Source organism: Dreissena polymorpha, chromosome 14 (assembly GCF_020536995.1).
Source record: "Dreissena polymorpha isolate Duluth1 chromosome 14, UMN_Dpol_1.0, whole genome shotgun sequence".
In the NCBI taxonomy this organism is placed as follows: domain Eukaryota; kingdom Metazoa; phylum Mollusca; class Bivalvia; order Myida; family Dreissenidae; genus Dreissena; species Dreissena polymorpha.
The window spans coordinates 32,713,245-32,727,881 of NC_068368.1; the positions used below are offsets into that span (position 1 = coordinate 32,713,245).

Below are 14,637 nucleotides of genomic sequence, written 5' to 3' on the forward strand. Positions count from 1 at the left end.
TCCACGGGTAACCGTTGATTATTGCGGTAATAACCAACGGTATGTCGTTCCGATGCTTGTTATCAAACCACTCGGGCTACGCCCTCGTGGTTTAATTCCTACGCATTGGAACTCCATACCGTTGGTTAATACCGCAATAACCAACGGTTACCCGTAAATTATTTCTTAAACAAAATATACTGTTATTAAAACACTTACACATTACTTGGCTAATTTTCTGTAAGATATTTACATTATATTTACACATCAGTTTTCCACCTTACATATTTGAAAACAGGATGACTCTTTTCAGTATAATGATCTTTAGCCCACTCGGAACTTGTTTTTGTAAGAATTTCACAATCGATCTTGGTCATAGGTTTATGTTTGTGATTATTTAATTGTATTTCATTTTTAAGCTTGTATTTTTAGTGTGTTTTTAAAGAGTAACATTACACTTCATTACACAATTATGTGCACGCTAGTGCTTGCAGCCATTAATGTCCCACAACTTTCGCAATACATCTGCGTTAACATTTTACATTATTTCATGCAAGAAATATAATGTGTTATTGCTTCACTTTTGTAATAATAATTTATTAAATTGCATTTATGTTTCTTGTTTGTGGCATAAATGTCCTTACTAACGTATTTAATAATCTTAATAAAAATGAAAAATGCAACCATTGTATGCTGCTTTTCTCCACCCAATTTATTTTTCCTCATCGTTCGCAAGAGTAATCGTCAGTCTTTCTATATTAAACGCCTAACTGTATGGCTTTACACGTCAATAAAACGTATATTTTTTTAAAATTTATCAGGATGTGCTGGCAAAGAATGCAACTGTTTATTTAAACTGGTGTATGTGATTTGCGTTTGTTAATTATTTTACACATGACGCAATTTTATTTTTTAAAAGCGTGAAGTCCCTGCAAGTAACACGTTATATCTTCATTTTTGCGTAATTATGAGATTAATATTATTATCGGAACTGATTCGTTTATGTAATTCTCAAAGTAAACCAGTCTATCTAGTCTTCATCAAGTTGTCTAGTTTGCATAGTGTACATCACTGGTAATTGCGTTTTCTATTAGTTTTGCTGATGCTTTCAAACAATATTTCTAAAACTATTTTGCATTTTTGAATAACATAATAAGACATGTTGTGTTAAGAACAGTTGAATATTAAAGATAATGCATAAAGATATGATAACAGAATTATATCGGACTCGTATGAACATCCCAAAGACACTACATCATACTCGCCCGATATCTCTATGTAACCATAGGGCGGTAAACATAAACTATATTGCCCAGACTGTTGTTTAAAATATTACGATTTAAAGAATGACTTCTTACAACTTATTCGCAGTTTTTACGGCACACATTTGTGTCACCAATGAACAAATATCTAAAGTGGAAGATACATGTTGAACTTGAACATCAGTAGGTTCGTAAGAGCGCTAGCTAAGGACTCCACTCTAGATGTGTGAGCCTACTATTGCTTTGATTAAAGTATTAAAACAAAAAGTTTAGTGAAATAAATTTATGTTCTTAATGTTTTTTTTTTTTCGTTTTCTCACCTGGCACAGTAATGAGTAATTTCGCTGTGGTTAATTGCACTATTTACATCCTCGTCACGCTTGTCGTGATTTGCTGATGACGTACTTAGAGTATCGGATATAATATTCAAAATGTTGAACATAACGCTTATTAGACGTCCATTAGTGGTAAACTTGATTGTTTTTGGTACATATAATGAATCATTTAATATAAATATTATATCGTTATATATAAATTAGGTTAACCAAGCTTTGCTTATGTCTATATGTATGTCTATGTGTATTTGTTTAACCATATGTCAGATACTGAACGTAAACAAGCATGGGACTCATCTATCTGCGACCATTTTCAGAAAATAATTAGAGGATAATACACGGCTGAGCCGGGACGGGCAGTGATAATCGGCTCGCAGGGAGCATAACGGCCCGAGGTCCGTTTGCGACCTGGGGCCGATTATCACTGTTCGGCCCGGCTCAGCCGTGTATTAACGTCTATAACGTCTATTATAAATATCTTGTAGAGAAGAACCAGCTTTCCATACTTTTATTTTCATTCAATTTATTACGCAATTTATGACGTATCTCATGTGACGTAATTTCAATGACGAAACTAGCAAGACTCTGGATTTAGGATGGTTTTTATTCAACAGTTCAATATTTTTTTAGCATCGAACGATTCCAAAACGTATTTCGGATTGTGTATTTGTAGTGCATAATTGGAAGCTTCGATAGAAATATAATAATTGTATTTACTTCGACATTTGATCGTAAATCGTGTTTCGGTGACAGTGTTAAGCATTGGATACAATCATTTAAAAAATGTGATTTAAAATCAATATAGATAAACGGATGTAATAACAAATCTTTGTTATTTTATTGTTATATGAACCGGATTTAAGATGTCAACGAGGTAAGTGTGTCTTTTGCTTTATATATGTTGCTGTATGAGGAACCTTGTTAACGCACACATAGAGGCATCAATTTACTGTACAGGTGGGATTAAGTATCAATCGATATTTGTATTTTCCAAATTTAGTGCTACGTGTCATTAAAACTATGTTCGATTCTTTCGTTGAGTTGTGACTTACTGTTATTGATCACCGTCGGCTAAGACTGAATGTCGACGCCATTGTTGAATGTTGACGTCACGCGCACACATTCTGAGGGCCGATTAAAAATAATCGGCCCTAGGGCCGAATATTTATAATGACCACGCAACGGTGATAATGACATGAAAAACTGTACATATGTGTTACTATATAGAGTAAGGTATGTATTATTGTTGTATAATCATACGCTGTTTATTTTTTTACAAAATATACGATTAAATATATGGCAATTCAGAGCTTAGACTAAAATTGCGTGTATCGCCTTTATCATCACTGAATAACATTCGATGAGAAAACCTTTTCGAAAGTGTACCCATAATAGCACTTTAATTACTCAAAAACAAAAACTTTATTTAGGAAAGTAACACAATGTCGAAAAATAATACCAAGGTCGAAGGACGTAACACATGCCAACACATGTACACATGTACCAATACAAAAGAACTGCGGTCATTGCTTTCATACTACTACTTTTATTAAACGAATAAGACAAAAAGAGCACAATATATAGACATTAACGAACACTCACATGTACTCAAGAGTACATACACGCTGTCTCACAAACATATTATTATGTTATATACATTTTTCTTTCAAAACTAACAAAAACACTTCACTTAAAACTTATAAATAATCAAGTAGTTCTGTTCACATGACATAATATGATACAAACACGTTATGACGTTACAATATTTCGACAACGTGGTATATTTATTGTGTTGATATTAATTCCCTAAATACAGAACTTAAAGAAAATCATATGCAATAAAAAATATCAAGAATGAAAAGTGATTAGATGCTCACAAGCGCTCATGCACGCACACATACATGTATACTATAACCTACAGTATTTATAGAAAATAATTCACGACAGACAAACGCGAACATTACATAAGCATTATAAAAGAACAACTATAATTCTATTCGGATTTCTTCATGATAATACATCTTTCAACGCGTACATCCGAAATTGAGTTCGCTAACGTTGGAAGGTATTCGATAGTTCCATTGAAATGTTTGATAAAGATTTCCTTCCAAATTAATAATAAATTTGCACAAGATAAATCTTGGTGCTGGACCTAAATGAATGGAAATTAATCCCATGCAAACAATTGTATCAGAAGGCGCAAACAAAGCATAACAGTGTTTAACTTAACGTTCATGAAATAAATACTTTAACTTAGAAAAAAGGGTCTAGCAACATTTGGCAAAGTATGTTAGAACGTAAAAACCCTCTTGCCGTTGTATTAAAGTATATTTTGCTCATTATAAGTGTAAGCGTCAACTAGCATCATCGTTAAAGAAACAGGGATTAACGAGTGATTACAAAAATTAGTATCGTTGTATGCAATGTTAAAATAAAGAAATAATTTAAACGCGTTTAGACAAAAGATGCAAGACGTTGAATAGCTGAAGCGGTGTTCAGTATATTCAAAATTATGAGGTACTTTTCTTGATACTGATTGGAAAATCTCCTATTGATGCATGTTATTATATCGTCTTTATAACAAAAATTAAAATGTTACACGTGTTACGATATTCGAAAAATACGTATGTATAAAACACAAATTTTACCAAATACTAAATATATATTTAGAATCGTCACACACTTGAACTTGATCATTATTTGTAAAATCATAGTTAAATAAATAAAAACAGTTACTAAGTATTCAGAAATTATTAAGCTCTAATAATAAGTTCAGACAGTAATTCGTTATAACAAAAGTACGCACTCAATTCAGCATTGGTAATACAAACCACAATTATAAAGTATATTTCCTACATGGTATACTATTAACCAAGTGATTAAAAATGTAATTAAACAAAACAGAAGAATAACGTAAGTATCCTGTTCCCCAAACGGTAATTGTTCTAACAGACAGAAAGACAAACCGACATTTCATTCAAGAATTGTACATAGTACATTGTCTATACACATACATAAACAAAAATATGTAAACATGATAAGACATTCTCAATTCCGTTTTTTGTGGAAAACAAAATTAACAACACACAAATTAACGATACAAAAGTATGATACAATAATAAAAGTATAATACAATAATAAATGTATAATAAAATAATAAAATAAAATAATAACAGTGTAACGATACAAAAGTATAATAAAATAATACAAGTGTAATAATAGTATTTAAAGTTATTTTATTTTGGGCCAATTTTTACGATTTTTGGCGCCATTTTATATAGCGTCATTTGTGCCGCTATCATGTACAGCGTCATTTGACTTTTAAAAACATTTATTTTGTTATTTTAATTGTGCTGTCAAACGACGTAAAATGTAGTTTACAAATATTTTCCATTATTTTCATAATGGCCTAATGCCGAAACATTAAATTAAAGAAGTAAAATCCGAGATTTATTATCATTCTTAGAATAAGTCAACTGATCTAAAAAAATTAACGGTTAGGAAAAAGGTGTGAAGTTAACATAAATGACGATACAATTTCTGTATTAGACATGAGCAAATATTGAATATACATTTCAATTTGCAAAATATGTTTACAGACGTGGTTAACAATTTTCAAATAAATGCGATGATTATTTGCTCTAAGCGAATTTTAACACAGCTAACCATTTGAGGGTAATGCAATTAACATTTGCTGCAATTCACAAATGCTAATTATTGCTCCATTTGTATTTATAAATCAACAGACCAACAAACCTTAATTCGTATTTGATAAATCATGAGCATTTATAATTTCAGACCGCATTATGAGTCTACAGTGTACAAAAATGCGCGGTCAACAAAATAGAATCTTAGACTTTTGGGGAAAACATCAAGATATTATTCATACTCCAGCGTTTTTTAAATTGCATACAAATTTCTAAAACAGAGCTCTTTTTAAAGGAACCAAATAATTCGTGTTTGGAAATGTCAATAACTCGTTTTTTTTAAAATGTTTACCAATTCTTTTGGGTTAATATTGTGACCGTTATTAAACACATCTACACTGCCACGATTTGCGAACATCAGCTTAATAGTACATACCCAACTACGCTTACCTTTAGAACAGTTATCAAGTGATAGTTCGTAAACTTGTTAAACATAATATAAACTGTAGATACAAGCTAAAAAAAATAATTTAACATACGGTTGTACATCATTTCATATAGTGGGTATCAACCCAATTCACCGTAAACTGTAGCATTGCAAGTATGAGGCTTAAGATGAAGTATTCTATTACACAAGTTTTAGCGTACTCTTTCGATATTTTCGCTGTTGAATATTCCCATGTTTCTGCTGGTTTATTTTAAGTATATCCAACAAAGGCCTCCGCTTATTGGCAATACAGTCTAGGTTTTAAATCAGGCGTATTACACTTACTTAGTAAAACATTCATGGCCTTACCCACTAAATGCTCTTGATTCAGATTAAAATTACAACTGTATTTAAACACAGTCCCTAGGTAATTAAAAAATATCAACGACTTCAATTTGGTTCCCATTATAATGCTAATGTTCAGACTCTAAAAGACATCAAAGTTTCAGAAAAACTATACTTTTCGTTTTTTTGCAATGTTAATCTTTAAACACCATTAATAACAATACTGCTATAGCTTATTAAAAAGATACTGAACTTAAATAAGTATTTTGCCTATCATGGCCATATCATCGGCAAAACCAAACGTGATATAATAATGCCATTAATTAGCAAACCAGATTGAATAGCTTGTTATAGGAACATTTCTAAATATTCATCAAGTAGGGAAAACAATAACTGGGACGTTTGCTCCCCTTGACGTAAACCAACGGCATAATTAAATTAATCAGAGTAGTGAAAGATTAATTAAACATTTTATTTAACATTAAAATACATATCCTTACAAATTCTTAAAATTTTCTCAGTATTGCAGATAAATACAATTTTAGACACATATCATTTCTTTAAATCGAATCAAAACACGTAATTGTATCAACAAATATAACGTAAGGTCTTTTGTTTTCAAACAATTATTTCTGAACAAGTGACCAAAGACCCACGACAAATACTAACATCGACTATGTACGAGGATCAACATTCATATAAGATCTTTATTACATCGAAAACACTGCACTTCAAGGGTTAACACATTTCATTCAACAGTACGGCTAAGGATATCATTAAACAGATAAAGACGCACCAACAACAATGCAAATAGTAAAATGCGAATAAGTGTACCAAAAAAATTGATTGTATTATGCACTTATTGCAGCACTCTGACTGCCTCAGCATGAATCAAGATAATATGATATTATTTCAAAACTAAAAATTGATTAAACCAGACATAATTACGTGGTCTTATGAATGCAACAAAAACGTTTTGTTATACATGAACACAATGATTACGTGTATTAATATAACTTACATAATGGGTTCATTAAAACAGTACAACTTATAAGTATGTTTCCATTAAGTAAAATAGTTCGAATATTATTATTTACAATGATTTTATAAGACCCCATTATTATCGTTAGAAAAACCTTGACATTAGTTTACAAATTATCAATGTTAATTTTCGGAAATGAATCTTCCCTTAAAGCTCTGCACGTATTAGCACACGCTCTGAATATGTGATTGCAACAGGAATTATATAACTTTATATACCTTTAAGAACGCAATACTTTTTGATTTTCTGAAGCTAACACATTTTTTGTACACTTAAACGACAACTGCATTGATATAGTCTGTGGATCAAGGTATCCGCTTTGCGCAGAGCCTAAACCGATTAGCGGTGCGATTCCTTGTGTTTTGAACAATACACAAATCATCAAATTTACAAAAATACTTAATTAACACTGAATTAACTGACCACTCCATTTAAATGATGTACAAAAGGAATAAGCATGGGATTAAAAGATCTAAAGGGTTCACCATACAATAAAACAAATAGTAAAATTTTGTATGAAAACTATATATATAATACATATCGAAGACTATTAGCTGGAATACCAGCCCCGTGTCAGCGTGCTTTTGTCCGCTGGTTCATATTCATCCAACGATCCGTATGGTATGCTTTTATATCTTGCAAATGTTTAAAAACAAGAGTTGTGTCTTTCATATTTGTATTGATAAATAAAGTAGAAGTATATCAGCATCATATTTTCGAGTAGTCAAACCACACAACAGGTTTTACACAAATTATATTACTTTAAACATGTGGATGATGTTATCTTTTGTCGTTGTGTCCATTTACGGTTGGAATGTTGCACCGGCCGCGGGATTGCAGTTTAATGTCAGAGCATGAACAACGGCATGGTGAATATACTTATACTGGCCCTGTAATACCAGATAATGTGTGCAGGCGCGCTGCTAACGTAATTTTTCTTTTATACCTAACTACTTTTTCTATTTTTAGATTATCATATCAAGACTTTTATGATCACGAGTGAATTTAAATCGTTATTCCACCGAATCCAACACATTTTCTTTTTATTATATGCCTTTTCACTGTTTATTTACATAGTTTAAAAGCTTAAGTAGATAATTTCGCTTGAATAGTGACGTCATTTCGTCCAAAAAATGACGTCATTTTTTGTTTTGAAATGTATTGATGTTACGCCACGGGTGAAGGGGTAACTTTTTCAGCGAAAACGAAACAGCTGTTAATAATGTCCTTGAAAAAGACATAAAAGAAACAGAAAATGTGTTCGTGTCAGTGTAAGATCGCTTGTTATTTCACTTTTGATCAAAGAAAAATAATATTTTCTATGATCACTCGTGAAATAACAAACGATCTTACACTGACATTAACAAATATCCTCTATGTATTTGACGTATTAAAACATATTCATCCGAATTATGTTATACAATCAGTTGTATATGTAATACGAAAGCGTCAAATAGTCATGGGTAAATGGCAAAATAGTAATGCTATTAGATAATATTTCTAAATGCCGGCTCATAAGCAACCATGTTCGTCCAAACTAAAACGCTTTCAGGGCCCGCTCTCTTACAAATATATATGCATTTAGAATTCTTTAATAAATGAAGACGTGTTGTATTAATATCGTTTTAACATAACGTTTCATATAATCTACTCACCACAGTCTGAACCATATTCGGCCGGTTTCGTCGCATGTTTAGTACACAGCCAGTTATATCTATTGCCCCTTCTTTTAAGCCTTCCTTCGTGAGAATATCTATAGCAATGTAGGTTCCTGTGCGTCCAACACCTGCACTGTAATCGTCATCGAATATATATAATCATACTTATTAACATACTGTAGCTGTATACATGTTTCTAAAAAAATGAAATATTCCTATCTAACAAAAATATAATACCATGATAATATGCTTAAAAATTGACCTATGTATCAGATTAACCGATAAATCCAACGCCTGCAACACAATTAAAGCTACCTTATTGCCGGCGTAAATTTTTAATTTCATTTTTTGTATTTTTTTTTACTTTGTTGTTATTTTAACTGGACTACTCCCTCAGATAATAGCAGACTGATCGATCAGTCCAAAAGATCCAAACAGAAGTATTCGCATCTAGCTTACATCGATCCAAATCATTCCCAACACATTATGTACCTGCAGTGCACGATGATGGGTCCCCCAAGTGTTGCTGGGGCACGAATGACATTCTTCCTGAACTCGATGAGTGACGTAACGCTCTCTGGAACGTCTTTGTCTGGCCACGAAGTAAAGTGTAACTGGGTTAAAGTCCGCGTTTCTCTGTCCTGGAAATCATTGTCATGCATGGCATACACGTTGCGTTTTTTTCCACAAATATATTAAGTGCAAATATCCAGTTCAAAAGACTATGTCAAATTCGAACACGCAATATTCTTAAATTAATTCCCTTTTTATTTATAGCTTCAATGAAAACTGCAGAAAAACAGTTTTTCTGTATTGTAGTGTATAAACATTGATATTGAAAACAATGTACCTTCGTAATAGCAAATGACCGTCGTGTAAAGTCGGCAAACTCGTTTTTACTTTGACATACAACTCGTATGATACCGTACATTTGACTGGCCCCAACATCGGGCCAGTACTGCTCACACTTGTCTTTCTAAACGTGGGAATATTAAAAAAACAAATTGAAATCATGCTTACAATTTTCATATTATAAAAATGCAAATTTTAGAGAATAAACAATGCATTTGCAAACTGTACAAATTAGAAATAAATCAAAATAAATTCGGGTGTAATATTTTATAAGAGCATAAAACCAAATAGATTGCATTTCTTAATGTCTAAGATATGTATGCTATACAACAACGTTACTCACTCCTTCCTCTACCAGATTTGTAAGCATGACGATTTTCTCCACGCTCTGCTGCCATACCATTTCCCAGAATGCTCCAAAATCACCAAGTTGTTTAGACATTGGCCCTATAACAGTATCGTAAACATGTGAAGTCTTGTAAAGGAATGCGTTATTACTACGTACTTCATCACGTATAATACCAATTAACTGTTATATGTTTGAAACGTGTATAATTGTAACGTTAACAAACTTAAATGCACTACCAAGGACTATATTATAGTGCAAAGTTGGTTAGTTTACCTAATGTTGCGATGTATTCGTTTCGCCTTTTGTAACCCTGCCAACACAAATTTATAAAAGCATAATGAACAATCGACATACACGAAGACAAGTTAAGTCACTCTAGGCGATTGGTTATTCATTTATAAAATCAGCTAAATCGCAAATTATCCACATTAAATTATTATCATGACTGCTGTTAGGAAACAAAAACACCATTAAACGTTATGGTATTTTTATCTAGATAGATTGATACGATAATTTGTCTTACGTCAATGAAACTGGCGTTAATGTAGTCCGTTTCCCCACCGAGAACCTTTACCCTGTTGTCGTCATCTACATTTATAAACACTATTATTTTAAAGAAACATATTTTATTTGGCATAGTAAATTTAAGTATAAATAAGAAACTATTTTATCAATGCCAATTAGAATGTATCTGTTGCTTACAAGGCAGAAATCCGTCTTTTTTGCGCTTTAAAACTTAAAAATATTCGCGTCTGTCGATATGGACGTATACGTCTAGAAATCCTACTTTCGGTTTTAAAAGCGGTACCGTTTGAAAAATAATAAATTATTTGCTAAATAGGCTATATAGTTAATAATATGTCAATTAGAATATATATGTTGCTTATAAGTTAGAAATCCGTCTTTTTTGCGCTTTTAAACTTAAAAATAATCGCGTTGGTCGAAATGGACTTATACGTTCAGAAATCCTACTTTCGGTTTAAAAGCGGTACCGTTTAAAAAATAATAAATTACCTGCTAACTAGGCTTAAGATTAAATGACAATTTTGCACACTTTAAAATTGCATCGATATGTATTGATTAACATGTATTTTATTTCAAGGTCAGAGGTTTTAATCATTACATTTAAATGTCAAGTGTCTTTACGGAAACGCTATATTTAAATTAACTATCTTTGCTGTACATGTAAGAGCATGTTTTACACTTCCTTGTTTCATGACCATGATGCATTACACGAATTACGTAGTTTCGGAACATAAATGCGACTGCATCAATGCGAGCTAAGTAATTCGAGTAACATTCATTTACAGTTGAATCGTAAATTATCATCTGACCATACACGCAAGAACGACCGACAAATGAATACAACAGTATCAGTTGTTATTGATGACAGATAATAAAAATATTTATTCAATAAATCATGTATTGTTCTACGTACATGGATATATGCCTTTATATCTGTTTTTGGCGAGATTGGTCTCCATCTGGGACACTTTGTAGTCTTTCAGAAGTCCGTATGGAAGTTTCTAAAATATTGCAATTAATACAGCGATCTTAAAGGTGTACACCCCCAAATACACGCATCTTTAATCCAATAGAGTGAGACATCGACCGTTGCCACAAGAAAACAACTTTGTTTGCATAAGACCTGCCCCCAACTCGCCCAAGAAAAATAAAGTTACGTCTTAAAAGCTGCATGACACTAATACTTGAATAGTGTCTATAATTACGACATATTAGCCTGCGATACACATGAGGTCACAAGGGGCACAAGTAAAATGTCAGAAATATATTTACAGGCTTCTTTAAAATAGCCTTATAGTAACAAAGTCACTTCCCGGACAGGCTCTATCATGCCTTCTCTGTCCAATGATATTAAGGTGTGTGTTTTACTTTTGATAAATGTACGAGTCGAACAAGTGACCTATCGCCTTCACATCGCAAATATATGCGTTACGTTATTATCAAAATGCGAAATGTAGTTTCAGTCTGGAGTCTGACAAGCTTTATCATGCCTTATGTTCCTTTTTGACGTCATTGTGTGTTTCTTTGACCCTTCAGTTAAGGACTTTAGTACGTTCTTCTATTAAAGGTATTCTATTTAAATAATTAGGAAGTCAAAGTTCGGACATGTTTTTACCGATACACGGATTTAAGCACGAAGGCTCAGACCCTACACCGTCAATGTGACAGCAAGCTGGTTGGAATAAATATACTATCCTGTCTATGTAAAAATGGTTAATTACTTAAATAACAATCTAACAATATAACAAATATGAAAAACGTTTGAACACTTTAAAACGATACATATTTGTCCGAAAAGAAACATCATACAACTCGACTTGTATTTTGCATTGGATATTTAGTTAGTTTTTTTTTTAATTTGGCAAATAACCAATTGCAAAAACTAACGAAACAAATTAAAGACACCACATACGAAACAAACTAACTTAGACTTTCACTAAACGTGTTGTATATATGTCAGCCTTGAGGATTTTCAACATGGGAAGAAATGTTGAGTAAATACAAGTATTGGTTGCTTATAAACGCTATTTTCTTATCACCTGAAACTCGGCGTCGTAATAGTCCATGGTCTTGGATAGCACGATTTTCTTAAGTTCTTTAACTGAAATTTTCATGTGCTTCACTTTCTCGTATGTGTTGTAGTAAACTCCTCCGTTCTCCTCAAATCTCATCGCGTTTTCGCGGGCTATGGTGTCCCATTCATCTAACATTTAACATTAAACCATGATTTTTAAATTTGATGTGTGTGAACTGTTAAAGGAACTGTCAACCGCGATTGACGAAAAAGGAAAAGTTTAAAAATACCGTATTGTTTACAAGTATTAGTTTATTTTGATTAAACTATCACGTCTGTATATTACATTACTTGAAACAAGTTCATATTTTAAGTAAATTCGGTAATACAATTTCGCGAGGTGAAATCGAAAGTACATCGCGAAAATAGGTGACATAACGATATACACACTATGAATAACGCAAGTAGATTGATAATTGTATATATAAAATATAAATAATTCACTTCCACGTGGATTAACCACGTGACGATGATGATAAATCTACTTTCGTTATTTATAGTTAACTGGTAGTTGCCTGTTAGACATACCCAGTAAAATTTATTACTGAATATACTGAAAATATGAAAACTTAACAACTTTTGTTCAACTTATGTAGTATACCAGTCGTGATATTTTAATCAATATAAAATAATAATTGTAAAGAAATACGGTATTTTAGAACTTTTCCTTTTTCTAACTGAACTCTTAACAGATGAATGAATAAACCAGTGCAAATATTATACTGCAAGTGAGCTTACTTTATACATGGAACGTAAATGAATACCCGATTGTTTGCATTATTTTACAAAACAAAGCTATAACACAAACTGGACATACCAAACTCTAAACTGTCGTCAATGCCTGAACAATTGCCATCATTTGACATGTTTGGTTGCATCTGGCCGTTACTGTACACATGAGTGCTCACCGTGATGGGTGCGTTATGAATTTTAACCGATGATGTGTTTGCATACACCGAACCTATATGCCCTTAATGACACAGATAAGCATAACGTTATTATTGAAAGAAACAGATTGAAATGATATGCTTGCTATTGCACAAAACACTAAATAGAAATTTGTAAACATCACAATTTATAAAACTACTTAAAATGCAAATCATTTTTAAAAACGTGGACTTTGCTTAAATTGCGAGGAAAACAAGTGTCAATTACTGACATTTAAAAGGATGTATCTTATTCGTAAATCCTGCTTACCACTTCGTACAACAGAGGCATAAACCGGAGCAGATGGACTTTCTACATTAGTTAATGTTTCTGGAACTCCGTCATGCTTTGGTTGTCGAGTTCTATTCAATAAATGAACAGTTCATTCTATTAAGTTGTTATTTTGCTTTGTAAAATGCATATTAAACGCAATGACTTGAAGAAACACTATCAGAAGTGTAATTATATTTCATTTATAAACGTATCGTATACAAACCTTCTACGAAGATAAATCAAAACAGCCAGGGCTGACACAACAACAACTATAACTGCAGTAGCAACGCCTCCTCCAATTGCAGCTGTTGGCAGTGTATCTTCACTTCTTTCTTGCTTCATAGCTAGTATAACAATGCGTTTAATACCGTATTTAAAAAAAAAATAATTGTTCAAGGAAAAAATCGCGTGTTTAAGTAAGGGTTCCATTGAACTTATACAGTTAAGACCACATACGCATCAAAGCACAACGAATATTGCGGTACATGATGTTTGGTTCCAAATAACAAACATGTTGTGCATACTTAAAACTATTAGATAACATAAATACAACAAATACAAATAAGGTAAACAACGAAACAATGTCGAATTGAATGTATTTACCTTCCATGCAATCGACTCCTGTAAATTCACCACTGCAGCCATACAGACAGTTTCCTGTTTCGTTGGAGCATCGGGTGTCAAAATCTTTTCGAGCACAATTTGTAGGGCATGCCTTTTCACAAAATGGTCCAAAAAAGTCAGAGATGCATCCATGCGTACATGTACCATTCATATGGCATGATGTATTTACGCACTTATCACTACATGTCAGGGAGCATTCGTTTCCGAAGACGCCTGTAGACGAGCAAACCAAGCACCTTCCGCTTATCCTCTCACAAATTGAGCAATTGTGTGTGCACTTTGACTCGCATGTTAAATTCCAAAACCCGTTTTGACATC

At 32.5% G+C, this 14,637-nt stretch overlaps 1 protein-coding gene across 1 annotated transcript; it reads right to left on the reverse strand.

The window, feature by feature from the left end:
* Nucleotides 1–7,610: 7,610 nt before the first annotated feature.
* On the reverse strand, nucleotides 7,611–13,780 carry LOC127858791 (receptor-type tyrosine-protein phosphatase kappa-like). The gene is made up of 11 exons (XM_052396074.1): nucleotides 13,693–13,780; nucleotides 13,313–13,465; nucleotides 12,461–12,624; nucleotides 11,335–11,422; nucleotides 10,420–10,484; nucleotides 10,170–10,206; nucleotides 9,891–9,994; nucleotides 9,546–9,671; nucleotides 9,188–9,336; nucleotides 8,693–8,828; nucleotides 7,611–7,927 (listed from the first exon to the last, which is right to left on the reverse strand). The coding sequence occupies exons 2-11, from the start codon at nucleotides 13,371–13,373 to the stop codon at nucleotides 7,841–7,843; spliced, it is 1,017 nt and encodes a 338-aa protein (XP_052252034.1). The 5' UTR covers nucleotides 13,374–13,465; nucleotides 13,693–13,780; the 3' UTR covers nucleotides 7,611–7,840.
* Nucleotides 13,781–14,637: the final 857 nt, after the last annotated feature.

Bases quoted from the DNA above. Each gene is read 5' to 3' on its own strand.
- LOC127858791 (XM_052396074.1), bottom strand. From the start codon at position 13,373: ATGCAACCAAACATGTCAAATGATGGCAATTGTTCAGGCATTGACGAC. The intron at 9,995-10,169 runs GTAAACTAACCA...ATACTGTTATAG, and splicing joins CGAATACATCGCAACATTAG to GGCCAATGTCTAAACAACTT. The intron at 9,672-9,890 runs GTGAGTAACGTT...TCCCACGTTTAG, and splicing joins CAAATCTGGTAGAGGAAGGA to AAAGACAAGTGTGAGCAGTA.